Source organism: Macrobrachium nipponense, chromosome 19 (genome assembly GCF_015104395.2).
Source record: "Macrobrachium nipponense isolate FS-2020 chromosome 19, ASM1510439v2, whole genome shotgun sequence".
NCBI classification, from domain to species: Eukaryota; Metazoa; Arthropoda; class Malacostraca; order Decapoda; family Palaemonidae; genus Macrobrachium; species Macrobrachium nipponense.
Window position 1 is genome coordinate 44490415 of NC_061088.1, and position 15556 is coordinate 44505970.

Sequence of the window (15556 nt, forward strand, 5' to 3'; positions counted from 1 at the left end):
CACTGCCCATCCCTGTATATGTGGCCTCCTCGATTTGTCCATTTGACCTAATTCTGGAAGCATATTGTGTAGGACATGAATTATTCACTCCTTGAGAGAAAAACTTTATACTCCATAATGAGGTAAAACATGAAAACAAAAATCATATATTTCCATATATTATTAACATCAGTAATGGAGTGGTAGAGAATATTGATAGTAAGCAAGAGATTGAAACGTAAAATTAAGAGTTTTCTTACGTTAGAAAAATATTAACTAATAAAACTTCAATAATTGCGTTCGAATATAATTATAAAACAACTTCTAAAGACAAGTCAATATATTCCTTTGAACAACAGGAAAAACAACAGTAAGTTATGTTTATCCCATATATTCAATAAAAGCAGTTTTCTAGCCAGTTTCAGACTTTGAATGCTAAGACAGTGAGTAATTCATCTGTAAATACATTCCCTTTAAATTTGATCCTTAGAGTTCCTCTCACATTTTCCCCCTTAAATCGTGAATGGCCCCCAGCCATAGAGTTTATTTATGTTCTAGACCTCTCTCAGGCCTTTCATAAGCAAAAGTCTCTTTGTAGCCCACATAGAGGTCCAGATTCATAAAATGATATTATGTTCTATTTTGATATATTTACATGACAAGGATATTAAACAGCAGTTGAAAATTAAAACTTGATAACAGGAATGATGCTAGTGTTCAATATAAGATTGTGAGGAAATTTACGTTATAGTATCTGAAATATTTACCTATAGTAAGAGTTGAAAATAATTGAAAATTTAGCTCTATAGTTTCAAATGCAGCTTTAATAATTCCTGATTCTCTAATTTCCTTCATTCACATGGATGTACATTCTAGAATGGTATATTTCACTAATTACAGAATTGGCACATTAGTTTTGTGTAATTTGCTTTGGCCTCCCAAAAATATCTTTGCCCCACAGGCTCCCCCACTGATGGAATGCCAGTTACTCCACTTCTTTCTAGTTGCTCATTAGCTCAAATATGGTGTTGCTCTTGGCTCTCGACTCTGGTGTACAAAGTGTATTACCACAAGTAACCTTTACTTCATCTTTGTCAACTTTTTGGGCAGTCTGAAAATATCTTGAATGGCGAGCCATGATTGCTGACGTCCTTGGGGAGGATATGGCACCTGGATGATGATGATGAATAAGATTAGGTAAAACCTCTAAGAAAATCAAAATGAACACTTTTAAACATTAAGTAAAAATAAAAAATCATTACACTTTTGTAAACAATAGTTTCTACAAACTGAAAGAGTCTTTGAAATTAATATATAATAATTCAACTTTCTTGGATGTAAGAGAAAATGAGAAAATTTGCCTATTCTCGATTGCAACAGAGATGGCTACTAAGGGAACAATACAATAAAATGAATAACGATATCTCGATTTGTATTTTGACAGTTTAGATCAGCTCTCTCAGATATTCTGAACTGTGCTCATGTTGTGTGAAGATAAAGTAAAACTGTTTTAATTTGAAAGCACAAAGGATTTGGCAGCGTATACAAGTTGGACTTTCTTCCTGAATTGCAGTTTACTCAAACAGTAGCTGGAGAACTCACTCAAAGAATCTTATATTCCTAATTCATGTTTCGTATAAGCTTTTCATTCCGAGTTGAAATCTTTGCAATTTGGAAACTGTATTCATGTATTTTTAATCTTATTAAAAATAAACTTGAATCATTTAAAGAATATTCTGCATTAAAATTCAGCTTTTTTAAGAAAATAAAAATCTAGAATCAAAGAAGGGAAACAGTTTATTTCTGGTTGTACAGGTGGTCACTAGAGCTATCTTTCCTCTGGAAAGAGCATGACCAGGAATGTCTTTAAAAATACTTCCACTTAAGTCGATGGTTTGTGTCTCATAAGAAAAATTCAACAGTTGATAATTTGCCTTTTCCCTTTATACACAAATCTGAGGGCTTTTGTTTTGATAGCACCTCTAACCAATTCTACATTCTACCTTTGCTGAAAGAAAAGTGAATGCTAACCGTTGAGGAAGTTGGTGGTATCTGAACCCCCTCACTCACTTAAGCCAGGGTCACACATTGGCAATTTCAGACCGCACAAGTCGTACGACCGAAGTTTTGCTCATTACAACTCCATTACGATCTCATTACAACCAAGTCGCCATAAATCAGCATAAATCGTAACCAAGTCGCCGAGTTTGACGATTTTGCGCCACTGATAGCGATAATGCAAGGCTGGCCAGCATGATTGCTGTCGTTCCGCAACTACTGTCAAAAGTGGTCATATCATGGCACAACCTGCAACAATTTCATAATGACCTCTCAACTAACGGCATTTGGTTATGCATGTACAGTGGGTTTGCACGGTGATTCAGACTCTGTTAAGTGCGTTGGCAGCCTATAAAGTTCAAGGGTTTAATTAATTGCCCACATCTGCCCCTGTTTTCAATTTCGATATAAATATATTTTGGATTAAAGATTTTCTGTATTCTTGATATAATTTGATACATTCAGATATAGCTAAATAGGACACTGAATACAACTTAGACGAAAATAAATTTGGTAATATTGATATTTTTACATTTTTATCTTTTATTCAGGAGATTTAGTTTTCAACATGATTTAGTGAGTTCATTGCAATCAACTTCAATTTATTAGCATGATCTGAAGTATAAGAAATAAAACGGATTTTTCTATACTGAGTAAAATTTATATTGCATTAAAGAATTTCAGTATTCTTGATATAATTTGAGAACTTCAGATATAGGACACTGAATAAAACTTAAAAGAAAATATATATGGTAGTAATATAAATATTTAGAATTTTAAATTTTATTCAGATATTTACATAGTTTTTCAACATGATTTTTATAAGTATGTAAAATCATTTTCTATTGTTTTCTCATATCATTTATTCCTGCCAATGAACGGAGCCTGCTGGTGAGTTTACATAATTACGAAAGTGATCACGTTGAGCCTTAAGGGTTGATGTCTGTCATTTTGGGTGAGTAAAGGCGCATTGACACCGGTACAACTTTTTGTGCACACAAGAGGCATGCGCCTATTTCATGGAAAGGCAAGCGGAGGCATGCCTCAAATCTGTGCGCACAGGCCAATGTGCACACGCACGTAGGCGCAAGTCTCTCCCCATCCCAGATGGCGAGATTTGTGCAACGCAACCATCGCCAGTCGCACACCAGCCATCAATTAATATACACGTGTCGAGAGCAGACATGTTGACAACTGCTTCACTCTCGGTGTGACAGAAACAGGCATGCGCACAGAGGCATGCGACTATGGCATACATGAACATGCGTATTGCATGCAGAGAGGCATGCGTAGCCGCACGGAGAACTAGGTGCAAGGCGCACCAGGGTAAAAGCGCCTTAAGGCTTGGTAAAATTTGTTCAGACCTCCAGTTACCAGGTACGACCTCATGTGTCTCCTGGCTTTAGGATTTTTTTTTTATCAAAATTAAGTTGTGCAACACACGAGCAGCCATTACCAAGGACTCGATGTGATTATGTCAAAGATTTATGGTTGTCTGAAACACTGAATCTGTGGGAGACAAATGGAAAATACTAATTTAGTTATTAGACTGTATACAATTGGTGGCATCTGTGTTCACGACTCTGTATAATACCTTTACATAAGTCGCAATTAAATCTTCAAAAATCGTCCTGTAAAAACGAGTTAGTGTGGGCGTGATTTGCGCTTACGACTATGTATGTATCTACGTAATCTCATCTCAACTTGCACAGCACTTTCGTAGTGGTTCATTGCAGAAGTCGTCATGGAGTCGTTGTCAGATGACATTTTTTCTTCTTTTTTTTCTTTTTTTTTGGGGGGGAGGGTGTTGCCAAGGTCGCGGCTATAGGCAGTTGATCGCCAAACCCAGCCATTGCAACAGCTGTAGTCTGAAATTGCCAATGCGTGACCCAGGCTTTAACCCTAGCTTCACTGAAGGTACATTTTATAAATTACTGTATATCTCGGGAAATTGCAAATTATCTTCAATTTGCAGTTTTTCCAAATTGTTGTATGTATATGGTCACTTTGAAACAATGAAAAATTTAGTAAGGCAGCATTGTTCATAAAACAATGAAATTTCTCGTCCAAGATTATTTTTTTAAAAATGAATTGTTAAAACAAGCATCGATCTTAATAACTTTTATCAAGTAACTCTGATGATTAATTCTTTTTTTTCTATCATCCAGGTATTAAAGATGCGTATGTTTTTATGGTGAATAGTTTCGGATACACTTTGACGCATCCTTTGTTGCCACCTCCGTACAGAATTACCAAGGATCTTACTTACGTTGACATTCACAAGCTCGAACCAGCTGCCCAGGTTGAATCCATTTTGGATTCAATTATTCGGCATAGTTCAGGATCACAGGTAATTGTACTGTACCATATCGATATTAAGCTATTAAATCATTCCCGTTTCTGGCTTATTGTGCTTGGAAATTTACTAGAAGTTATACATTGTTTAAACATATGTTAATTATTATTATTATTATTATTATTATTATTATTATTATTATTATTATTATTATTATTATTATTATTTTGTACTGTGCTTTAAAATCTGTCCGGATTGAAGTTATTGTTGAAATGAGTTCTTATAACGCAATGTTCTCGTTCTGTGTCAATAAAATAACAAAACATCATAAATTCCTGCCGTCTAGCATAGACATTATGACAGAATCAGCAGTATAAGGTGCATGTAAGAGATAAGGGGTGTGATTAGATTATAGAAGTTTCTGTATTGATACATCTAACTCAGTAAAAATATAGGTACATACATGTGCGTTTGTACACGGATGCAAAGTATTTATGTACACAAATACCAAGATTGTGAATGTGCCATAGAAAAAGAGAAGTAAACTAAAATTATATGAACGGGAATAGGAAATTGAAAGACCAGGAATTTGTAAATGAATTTAGGAGCAACAAACGCCGAAGGATTTGAGTATTTAGAAAGGGGTACACAAAAGCAAGACAAATTATGAAAAAACCATAAATTATAATGAAATATTGTTGAATGAGTAGAGGACGACCATTGAATAAGATTATTATTATTATAATTATTATTATGATTATTATTATGATTATTATTATTATTATTATTATTATTATTATTATTATTATTATTGTATGCTGGAAGTAAAATGATATTGTCATGATACAATAAAGTTTTATACATACTTACCTGGCAGATATATACTTAGCTATAGACTCCGTCGTTCCCGACAGAAATTCGAATTTCGCGGCACACGCTACAGGTATTAGGGCTTGTGCCTTGTATGATAAGGCGCCCTATGAGGTAATGTTAGACTTGCGATAATCTTAAGCTAAGTCGGTTGGTATTGCACTTCCATCTTCAATGGAGTGTCTGGGGTTTTGTAGATCACTTACGAAGTCGGTATTATCTTGTTGGTTATTACGACGATGTGTTAAACTCATGGTTCGGTGAGGAGGTTCTTGTAGAAAACACGAAGTATAAAAATAGATATATTCTTCTGAAGTTTTACATGCTGAAGATCAGATATGATTGTACAAGTCTTCTAATAACGATAGCTTGATCGCTTCTGCCAATGAGTGATGGCTACTTCTGTTCTCTCTACATGATAAAGCTTAGGTAAAGAGATACAGGTCTTCTAATGACGATAGCTAACTCTGTTCTGCCTCTCTACCATCTCTGTTACAAGTTATGAAGGAACAGACAGTAGTTCGAACATATGAACATACATACAAATGACATAGTTTCATACGAACACACAATCAAAATGAGACACGCTACAGATCACGTAGGCCGTTTTAATCATAGGTCGGGGTAGTTGTCTCAAGCAGGGAGCTTGGACTAATATTTATAAACAATTGAATGACTACAGGTGACGGCATGTTATCTTAGCCTACTTTTATTGTATACGTCATCTTTAGCGTCTCTAGTCTGATCACATTCCTGCAAGCAATCTGGTTGACCTCTTTAGTTTTAGTCTTTTATATATATGGACTAACATTCCATATTTTTTATTATGTAAACACTTACATCAGCTCGGTCAGCTACCAAAACCAACTACTGAATATTACTCAAACTTGACTTGCATTTGACTTATAGGAGTGTGATACAGACACTATGTGAATATATATATATAAGTAAATAAAAATTCATTGTGTACATGAATTGATTCAAGTAATAAAATATAAAACAATGATATTGGTAAATAATAGTGATCACGTGATATATACTGATACAGTTTTTCACTTCATCTCTTAAGATACATATGCTACAGAAAATACTAATGTACTCTGATAATTGCATAGAATGAAGATTAACATGATAAAAATCATATTTTAACTGATAAAAAATTTCATATATGAATTGATAAAATTATTAATGTTTATGCTGATTGATTCGTTGATTTTTATGCTAAATGTTATATATCTGATTCATTAATTCATATACTAACTCATAAATAACTGCAGATATTGGTAAGATAAAAGGTAACATATTGATTATAGGCTACCTGATTTGTTTATACATATGTATATGGATTCATATAATTATGATTAATATATGTGCACTTTAAATAGATTCCTATTGCGTACACGCAAAAAATTTATTTCGATTCTGTTATTTATGATCATTTATATATAGGATACATGATACTTTATATATATAGGATACATGACCGAGGTTATACTACTTCACTTTTAACTAGCGTTCGAACAACTTTTCGTCCATTACACAGTTCCAGACAACCACCTATAGCCCAATGAAACGGCCTATTTCACAGGGTTAAAACAAGGGGAAAAATTGCCTGGGCGGGTCCAACGTTCTATTTTTGCGCTCATACTTATTCTCTGCATCCTAAGCTACACGATTACGTTCGCGATGAATAAAAAAAACATCCCCAGCACGAGTCCTTCGCCAGCAAAGTAGAGTAGAATATCCTTCGGGTCGTAATTGTCGGAAGTATGTCCCTTTCGTAGTCGATTCCGACAGCCGCCGAAGCATTCCGCATTAAAACGAGATTAACGACGAGATACGGTGTCGGTCGAAGAAGTCCATGAAATTCCTTTCACATTGTAGGCGGTTGTTACTTGACTGTAGTCGTCCGCTGCGACGAACGATTTTTTGAAGTTGCGATGTGAAACTCTCGTACTGCAGGATACTGTAACCAGGTTCCATTAATCAGCCTGCAAGTGAAATTATACTTGTCACAAGGGCAAAGTAAATTCAGACGACATCCAAATACAGGGGAGGGAAGAGAGCTATTTAGACCAGACTTAACCCACATGAATTCGCTGATATTTTGGAATTCAAAAGAGTCTGCTGTACAAACTTTTTTATCCATGGCATTAACAATGAGTGAACCTATCCAGGTCTATGATGACTGTAAAAATATCCATAATTATAATAAATAAACAGATATCAATACAAATCCCAAAGAAAATTCGATATTACTGGTAGTAAATTACTAGACAAAGAAGTGGAAAACGGAGCTATTTGTAAGATTGCCAGGCAACATAAGTCAAAGAGAAGATTAATCATGATTCTGTATTTCTCTATGCTAACTGAAATTAAGTTGTGATAAAATCTGATCCTATGTGCCCTAACAAAAGTTTCATATTCAAATTTCTCGCGCGCATCCTCTGAGGTTAATTGTTAAAACTTTATTTATAGGCAGGAGATGCAACGAAAAAAAACCCACTATGTAACTAATTTCTATATAAACTTTGGGTTTTTCAAGAAAATGCGACATTTTCCCATGACTTGATACTTCTAAATGTCTATGAGGTTCAGAAAAAAAAAATTAATTCATTTTGATGTTATAGAAATTCTATTTCCTTATTTTGTTTGTTAATTTTAAAATGATTGCAAGTTGCATTGCGCATACCGATAGACACTTGTACCTAACGTCTGCCTTGCCCATGAGAAGTTCGGGCTAAGCATTCCTTTCTCCAGTCAATCTGCTTTGCAAGCAGAGACGACACACAGATGAAGCCTGTGTAAGCAGATTATTGAGGTTAAAAGGAACAAATGCTGATACGGCAATGATGACGTCGTCACTTGGCAGGAGATTGCTCTCAGCCAGCTAAGAGTTACGTTACTTGCTGTAATAAATACGACTTTAGGATAAATTTATTATCTTTTAATACTCGACCCACACGAAAAGAATGTCTGAAAAAAAACAGTACCAAAATTGAACAATATATTAGTTTCATGTTGGAAATCTGCATAATTGTAATTATGTTAAATTAAATATTCCTTATTCAAACTATATGAAAAAGGTTTCCATACAAATTCTATATATATTATTAGCCCTGTATAAGATTCATATAGGATTATTTCATAGATAACATTTTCACTTCTAGACTTCCTGACTTTAAAATCTCTTTTATTTTATTTTATTTATTTATTTATTTATTATTACTATTATTATTTTTTTTTTTTCATTGACTACGAATATAAATCACCGGGACAGACAATATGTCAGTAAGTTTTGGATATGTGTTTGAACTTTTAGCTTATTTGTCATTACTAAATATATACGCATATATATTTGGATATTTAATTAATCTATGGTTACGTTTTGCTTATTGATTTTATCGTGATTCCTTTTTATTATAATTTGTAACCCTTCCGACTTCTTACGGAGTGTATTATATTGGACTCCACTTGTTATCCCCATATTTTATTTTATTTTTTTTTTATATTTATTTATTTATATATTTTTTTTTTTTTTTATATATATTTGATAAATTAAATGGTTGGCTTGAATATGTGGAAAGTGTTCTAGCGGCGTACCGTAAAAGGCTACTTGCGGCATCAATTCTATAGATACAAGATATAAATGATAAAGGTATTTAAAACCGCGAGAACCGCTATAATCCAGTTCGGATCCAATATCACGAGTTGTAACTCGTAAGACATTGACACTTCCTATTTAATTATCCGTTATTCTACCAAACCGATTGACTCTGGGTGATAAAATATATTATTGGTTTTCTTAATGGAAAGGAATTCACACAACGTGTTAAGGAGATTATTATTGATTTACACCACCCGAGTCACAGATTATTATGTGTTGAATTCCATATTTACTGATTTAGCACTCATAAATATTCCTAATGCACTCAATTGCGGTGTTTGTTTTTAGTGCTATTAATTCTATATAACGTGTCAAGGAACTATTAACACTAAGAAGTGTTCATTCCCTCTGTCAGACTCATAATTCTGTTAATAATTCTACGTATTTTCTTTCAAGGATTGATTTTGCACAGGATAGGCCCTTAACTGACAGGTGTCTTAGTGTGTCCCTTGTTTTCATGACACGTGTTACAATCAGTTATGTGCTTTTTATATCTGTAAGCATTGTAGGCCAGTAAAACAGTGATTTGGCTTTCTGTGACATAGGAGGGAACCTGGATGACGGCATGCAACCAGTTTATGACGATTGGTATGAAAGAGATTATTACTACTACCTGGTCGTTAGTCCTCTGCTGTGTTCTTCGGGTTTTCCTCGTCACTGACCTACATATAATATTACATTTGATTACATTATTCTGATACACATACTTCAAATATACTTTTGCTTTAGGGTTTCTGCTCGAAGTGTTTATTGTTTTTGCTTAGCCGCTGACCCTGTTTCTGTTCGAAGTGTTTATTGTTTGGTGTTTATTGCTGCTGACTCTGTTTCCGTTCGAAGTGTTTATTGTTTTGGTTATGTCTGTTGACTCTTGCTTTGTTCAGTTTGTAACAGTTCTGCGCTCCAACCCAGATATTCAATGCCCGCGATCTCTTGGGTTAAGGAATTTTCTTGTTTAGATACGGTTTTAACAATAGGCACGGATGTTTCTATATCTTTTAGTCCAATTAATGGTTCTTTGCTGTATGGTGCGGGATTGCGGGATAATGCGTCAGCTATGATAATTGCTTTCCCAGGTAGATATCTTATCTTGGCTCCAAAGACCTGAATGATCATTTGTCACCGAGTTCCTTTTGGACTGTGATTAAAGCCTTTGAAAAACTCGGTAAGTGACTTATGCTCAGTGAGGACTTTAACAGGATAGCCGTAGATTATGAACTTGAAATGTACTAGTGAGTTAAAGATACCTAGCCCTTCCTTGCCTATTACTGGCATATTTACTTTCAGAGGGCTTTAGTTTACGTGAAGTAAAAAGCTATAGGAAAGAACTGTTTATCATATTGCTGAAGTAGTATCCCTCTTACCCCTTGGTCTGAGGCGTCTGTTGCAATAAAAAAAAAAAATTTCCTTATTTAAATCAGGGATTTTTAAGTTAGGTGAGCTGCATTATTCCGCTTTTAAGATATCGAACGACTGTTGATGCTTTTCAGACCATAATAAATCTACGCTCTTCTTCGTAAGATCTGTTAAAGGAGCTGTCATGATTGAAGAGTTACATATTTGCATACGATTGTAATACCCACTACAGCGCAAAAGTGCTGTATCCCCCTTTTACGTTAATAAGTACCGGAAAGTTATGAATAGCCGGCACCTTACCATGGACTACTTTAAGACCTTGACTAGACACATAAAACCTAGATAAACATGTTCGGTTTTTTAAAACTCACATTTAGATATTTTACTCTGAGATTATTTGTCTTTGTCTCTGTAGGCACTAGCTCTAGTTTATTGTGAATGTACTCTTAAGGTATTAAAAAAAGATTACAAGATGCATCCATATAGGCATGTAGCGGGTATCCCCTAAAAATCTCCAAACACTATATTGTAATTGGGGTGCAACGTAAGCCGGAGCATACGTAAAAATTGATAATGTCCCTGAGTGTTCTGAAAACGGTGTATGAGGTACAATCACTTAGGTAATGGTATCTGGTAAAAGCATTTAAGGTAAGTCCAAGTTGGTGAAAAAAATTTAAAAAAATTTTTCTAACCTAACAGAGATAAGATGTCGTCGGTACATCGCACTGGAAACTATCGGAAGTTGTTTCCTTGTTTAAGCGACAGAATCTACGCAGATACGCCAAGTCCGATCTTTTATGGCATGACGTTTGAGGGAAAAATTATATGGGCTTATTTGATTTCCTAATGACTCCTATTACTAACATTTTTCAACTTCGTCATTTATCTCTATTTTGAAATTTCATTGAGAGTCTATGCGAAGGTACGTATATAGCTTTATGTTTGTCCTTAGACCGTATTTTGTTTTCAATGACATCCGTTTTTCTCCCAGAGATCACTCGCTAGTGGAGAAACTTCCTGGTATTCAGGTAGAAGATAAAAAAAAATTCTGCTGAATCACCTCTGCTTGAATGACTTTACGGATATTACTTTAGATAGATTATCAGAGAGATTCATCCACGACTGGTTGGGTGTGATTAAAAATTAGCAACAATAAAAAATGCGATATTTATAACTTCCGTATCCACGATATGTATACTTTTAGGGCTTTGTTCGCGGAAATCGTTATATTTCAGAGTGTCGGGAAGGATTAAAATTTCATTCCCCAGCAAAGTCTTTTTACACGCACTAAGACATTCGAGGGTGCATGTTTCTCGAGATTTTGCGTGCAAACTGCGACTGCGGTTGTGGGAGAATTCTGTTGGGTCATTTGAACAATGTTACGATTTATGAGACAAATGATTTGTTCTTTTATATAAGTTATTATTTGATTAACTGTCTCATTTTTGTTCAAACGGATTTTAATATGTTTGAAGGTTTATAGGATTTTCATTTGATAAACACACCTTATTTTGCAGGATGTAAGATAATATTTTGTATACCCCTAGATGAATCTTACAATTACACTAGATACAGATCAATGTTTTTTATAACTATAGAGGTATCTGTAAACGCTCGCTTATCCGGACTTCTCATTAGGGAAGTTCGAACAACAGACGGTGAGTCCGTAAATACAGGATATTATGTGTACTAAAGGAATAAACAAGATATTCTAATTTTTACGGCGCGTAGTCGGGCTTTATCCACCACTACTTATAATAACTTACGTATTAAAAAAAACGAAAACCTGCTCTGATTACTTTATACGGTCGTGTGTTTCATAGGAAAAAATCCTTTTTAATTCAAAAAGATATCGGTATGTATGAACCAACATCGCTTTTCCCCACTCTGCTAGAGTCGCTTATTGTGTGGAATTTGCTTTGCTTTGAAAACTCGGCAGATTTAACTGACCTTGACCGCTTGACTAGGTGACACAGTCACCGAGTTTGCTTGTTTGATTCTGAACGGCTACTGTTTCTATTTCTTTTTGTAATAATAGGATCCTTCTCTTTATTACCATCGGCAACGTATTGTGTGTTTTTAGCATTATGTTGCTGGTTACGTATAAAACAATGAATGACGAACTATTAGGAACTGAGCGATTACTAATAAGACAAGTTATCACTACTGCATTCAATATTAACTGTTTGTACTTCATTCTTTGCTAAAATTTGAAATAGTGAGGGATCCTGGTCAGCGCATTTAGCCTGATGAAAGTTTTTTACAGACATGTTATTCCTTGCAATCCAGCCATATTTTTAAAGTTAAGTTGAGTCATTGAGGTTCGATATTTTATATAACTAAAAAAACTCAAGGCTAAAACTGCGAGCGGGACTTTGCAAAGGAGCATTTATTGTCATGACCCGAAATAGTGTTACCTCTAATTTATATAGATTTGTACGGGTGTTCCACTTGTTTTTTGTGTGTTTTCTAATCACTACGGTGCTTAACGACCCTATCCATGCATCTGTATAAATACAGACGTCCACTGCGTAAACGCATATTCACTGTTTAATATGATTTGTTACGTAAGGGATTAATAATCACCCAAAATTATAAAATTAACATAGTATATGATTATGATATTTCAGTAGAACTTCTGGAAACAGACACTCAAAGATAAAAAAACTCGCAGTAGCGAAATCTCAATGATGTAGATAATTTCTGTAAAAAAGTAAGATTAAGAATGTCTCGTAACTTCAGCCACAGGAATAACGAAATTCGACCTGCAAAGGAAACACTCAAAGTTACTCGAATGAATAAAAAATTGTACTTAGCTTGCTTTTGTGGGAAGTCACGGTGTTCCGATAACGACACACGGCCTTGGTCCTCCTTCTCTATTTAGCGATGACCTGGTTTGGCTTCAGTTTCCCCGTGCGCGTTGTTTCGATGATTCGAGCCCTTGAAAGATCCGATGCTGCAGACAGCGTTCGGTTTGTTTCTTGGAGTGCCGGTAAACGCTCACTAACGATGTTTCTTGAATGATTCTAATGAGTAGACGAAGCTTCCGTTGCGTAGGAAAAGGACACGTCGGTTTTGTTTCTTGAAGTTATTCACTAAACGATGATACTAAGTTGCTTGACGAATCTTGTTGTTTTCTGAAGTCGCTCACTAACGATGATACTAGGTTGCTTGAAGAATCTGCTGCTTTCGTCGTCGTTGACTTCATGATTATTATTCTGTTTTTCTTCGTAGGACGTTGTAGAGTTCTTCTGGTCCACTGCCACCAATATTAGGGCTTGTGCCTTGTATGATAAGGCGCCCTATGAGGTAATGTTAGACTTGCGATAATCTTAAGCTAAGTCGGTTGGTTTGGTATTGCACTTCCTCTTCAATGGAGTGTCTGGGGTTTTGTAGATCACTTACGAAGTCGGTATTATCTTGTTGGTTATTACGACGATGTGTTAAACTCATGGTTCGGTGAGGAGGTTCTTGTAGAAAACACGAAGTATAAAAATAGATATATTCTTCTGAAGTTTTACATGCTGAAGATCAGATATGATTGTACAAGTCTTCTAATAACGATAGCTTGATCGCTTCTGCCAATGAGTGATGGCTACTTCTGTTCTCTCTACATGATAAAGCTTAGGTAAAGAGATACAGGTCTTCTAATGACGATAGCTAACTCTGTTCTGCCTCTCTACCATCTCTGTTACAAGTTATGAAGGAACAGACAGTAGTTCGAACATATGAACATACATACAAATGACATAGTTTCATACGAACACACAATCAAAATGAGACACGCTACAGATCACGTAGGCCGTTTTAATCATAGGTCGGGGTAGTTGTCTCAAGCAGGGAGCTTGGACTAATATTTATAAACAATTGAATGACTACAGGTGACGGCATGTTATCTTAGCCTACTTTTATTGTATACGTCATCTTTAGCGTCTCTAGTCTGATCACATTCCTGCAAGCAATCTGGTTGACCTCTTTAGTTTTAGTCTTTTATATATATGGACTAACATTCCATATTTTTATTATGTAAACACTTACACAGGTAGGTCAGGTGATCTACCGCCCTGCCGCTGGGTGCCAGGAATAGGAACCATTCCCATTTTCTATCAGATTTTCTCTTCCACCTGTCTCCTGAGGGGAGGCTGGGTGGGCCATTTAATTGTATATAGCTGCCAGGTAAGTATGTATAAAACTTTATTGTATCATGACAATATCATTTTTATACATTCAACTTCCCTGGCAGATATATACTTAGCTGATTGGTACCTTTGGCAGAGGGTAAGAGACAGCTAATTACTGAATAGACAGGAAAACAACATACGTTGTAGGTAACAATAATATAATAAACCTTGGTTCCTACCTGTGTCGGCGAAAGACTTCATGGCTACTGCCTAGGAGCTTACATCGCCTCAAGAGCCTCAGCGAGGTAGTGACCTCATGCTAAGAGTTCTTGATGGTCTGTCGATGGGGTCTTATCAACTTACTCGACAGAACCTATGGATCTTTGTCAATGGGGCCCTATCCACTTACATGACAAAACACCTTGCCAAATGGCATCATCAAGGAGCATAACACCGATCCCAATCACCTGATCCTAACACCGGGGTTAGTACTACGATTGAAAGGAGTTATCCCCCCAACATCCTTTCAAACGACCGTAAAAAACTCAAAACCAAACAATTTTTTAGTTATAAACAATATTATTCAAGGATCAGTACCAGCTCCCTGTCCCAGCACGGTATCCGCTGATACATAAGGTTCAAGAGAAAAGCACTTTTCATAAGTCACTCTGACGTCTTTTAAGTAGTGGGAAGCAAATACCGAGTTGCATCTCCAATATGTTGCTGCTAAGATGTCTTTCATTGACATATTCCTATTAAAGGCTAGGGAAGTTGCAATTGCACGTACTTCGTGTGCTCTAACCCTAAGCAGCTTAAATGCTTTCTCCTGGCATTTCATGTGGGCCTCTGTTATCACATTTCTCACGAAGAACGCTAATGTGTTCTTCGACTTTTGCCTCTTCGGGTTCCTTACCGCACACCATAGGCTCTGACTGCAACCCTGAAGTTGACTCTTTCTCTTCAGATAAAACTTCAGTGCTCTGACTGGACAGAGAGACCTTTCTGCTTCTCCACCTACAAGAGGAGAGAGTCCCTTGACCTCAAAACTTCTGGGCCAAGGTTTAGAAGGGTTCTCATTCTTCGCCAGAAACAGAGGTTGGAAAGAGACAACAGCAGAATCTCCTTTATACCCTACCCGAGAGTCCAATGCATGTATCTCACTGACCCTCTTGGCAGTCGCGAGGGCCAAGAGAAAAATGCACTTCCTCGAGA

General features: G+C 35.8%; 1 protein-coding gene across 6 annotated transcripts in view; it reads left to right on the plus strand.

Annotated features, from left to right (window-relative positions):
• LOC135216728 (uncharacterized) overlaps positions 1–15556 on the plus strand; it is a 481792-nt gene that overhangs the window by 291001 nt on the left and 175235 nt on the right. For all 6 annotated transcript variants that reach the window (XM_064252201.1, XM_064252232.1, XM_064252208.1 and 3 more), the window contains exon 14: positions 4206–4387. In XM_064252201.1, the coding sequence (XP_064108271.1) occupies positions 4206–4387 (182 nt within the window). The remainder of the gene's footprint in view (positions 1–4205; positions 4388–15556) is intronic.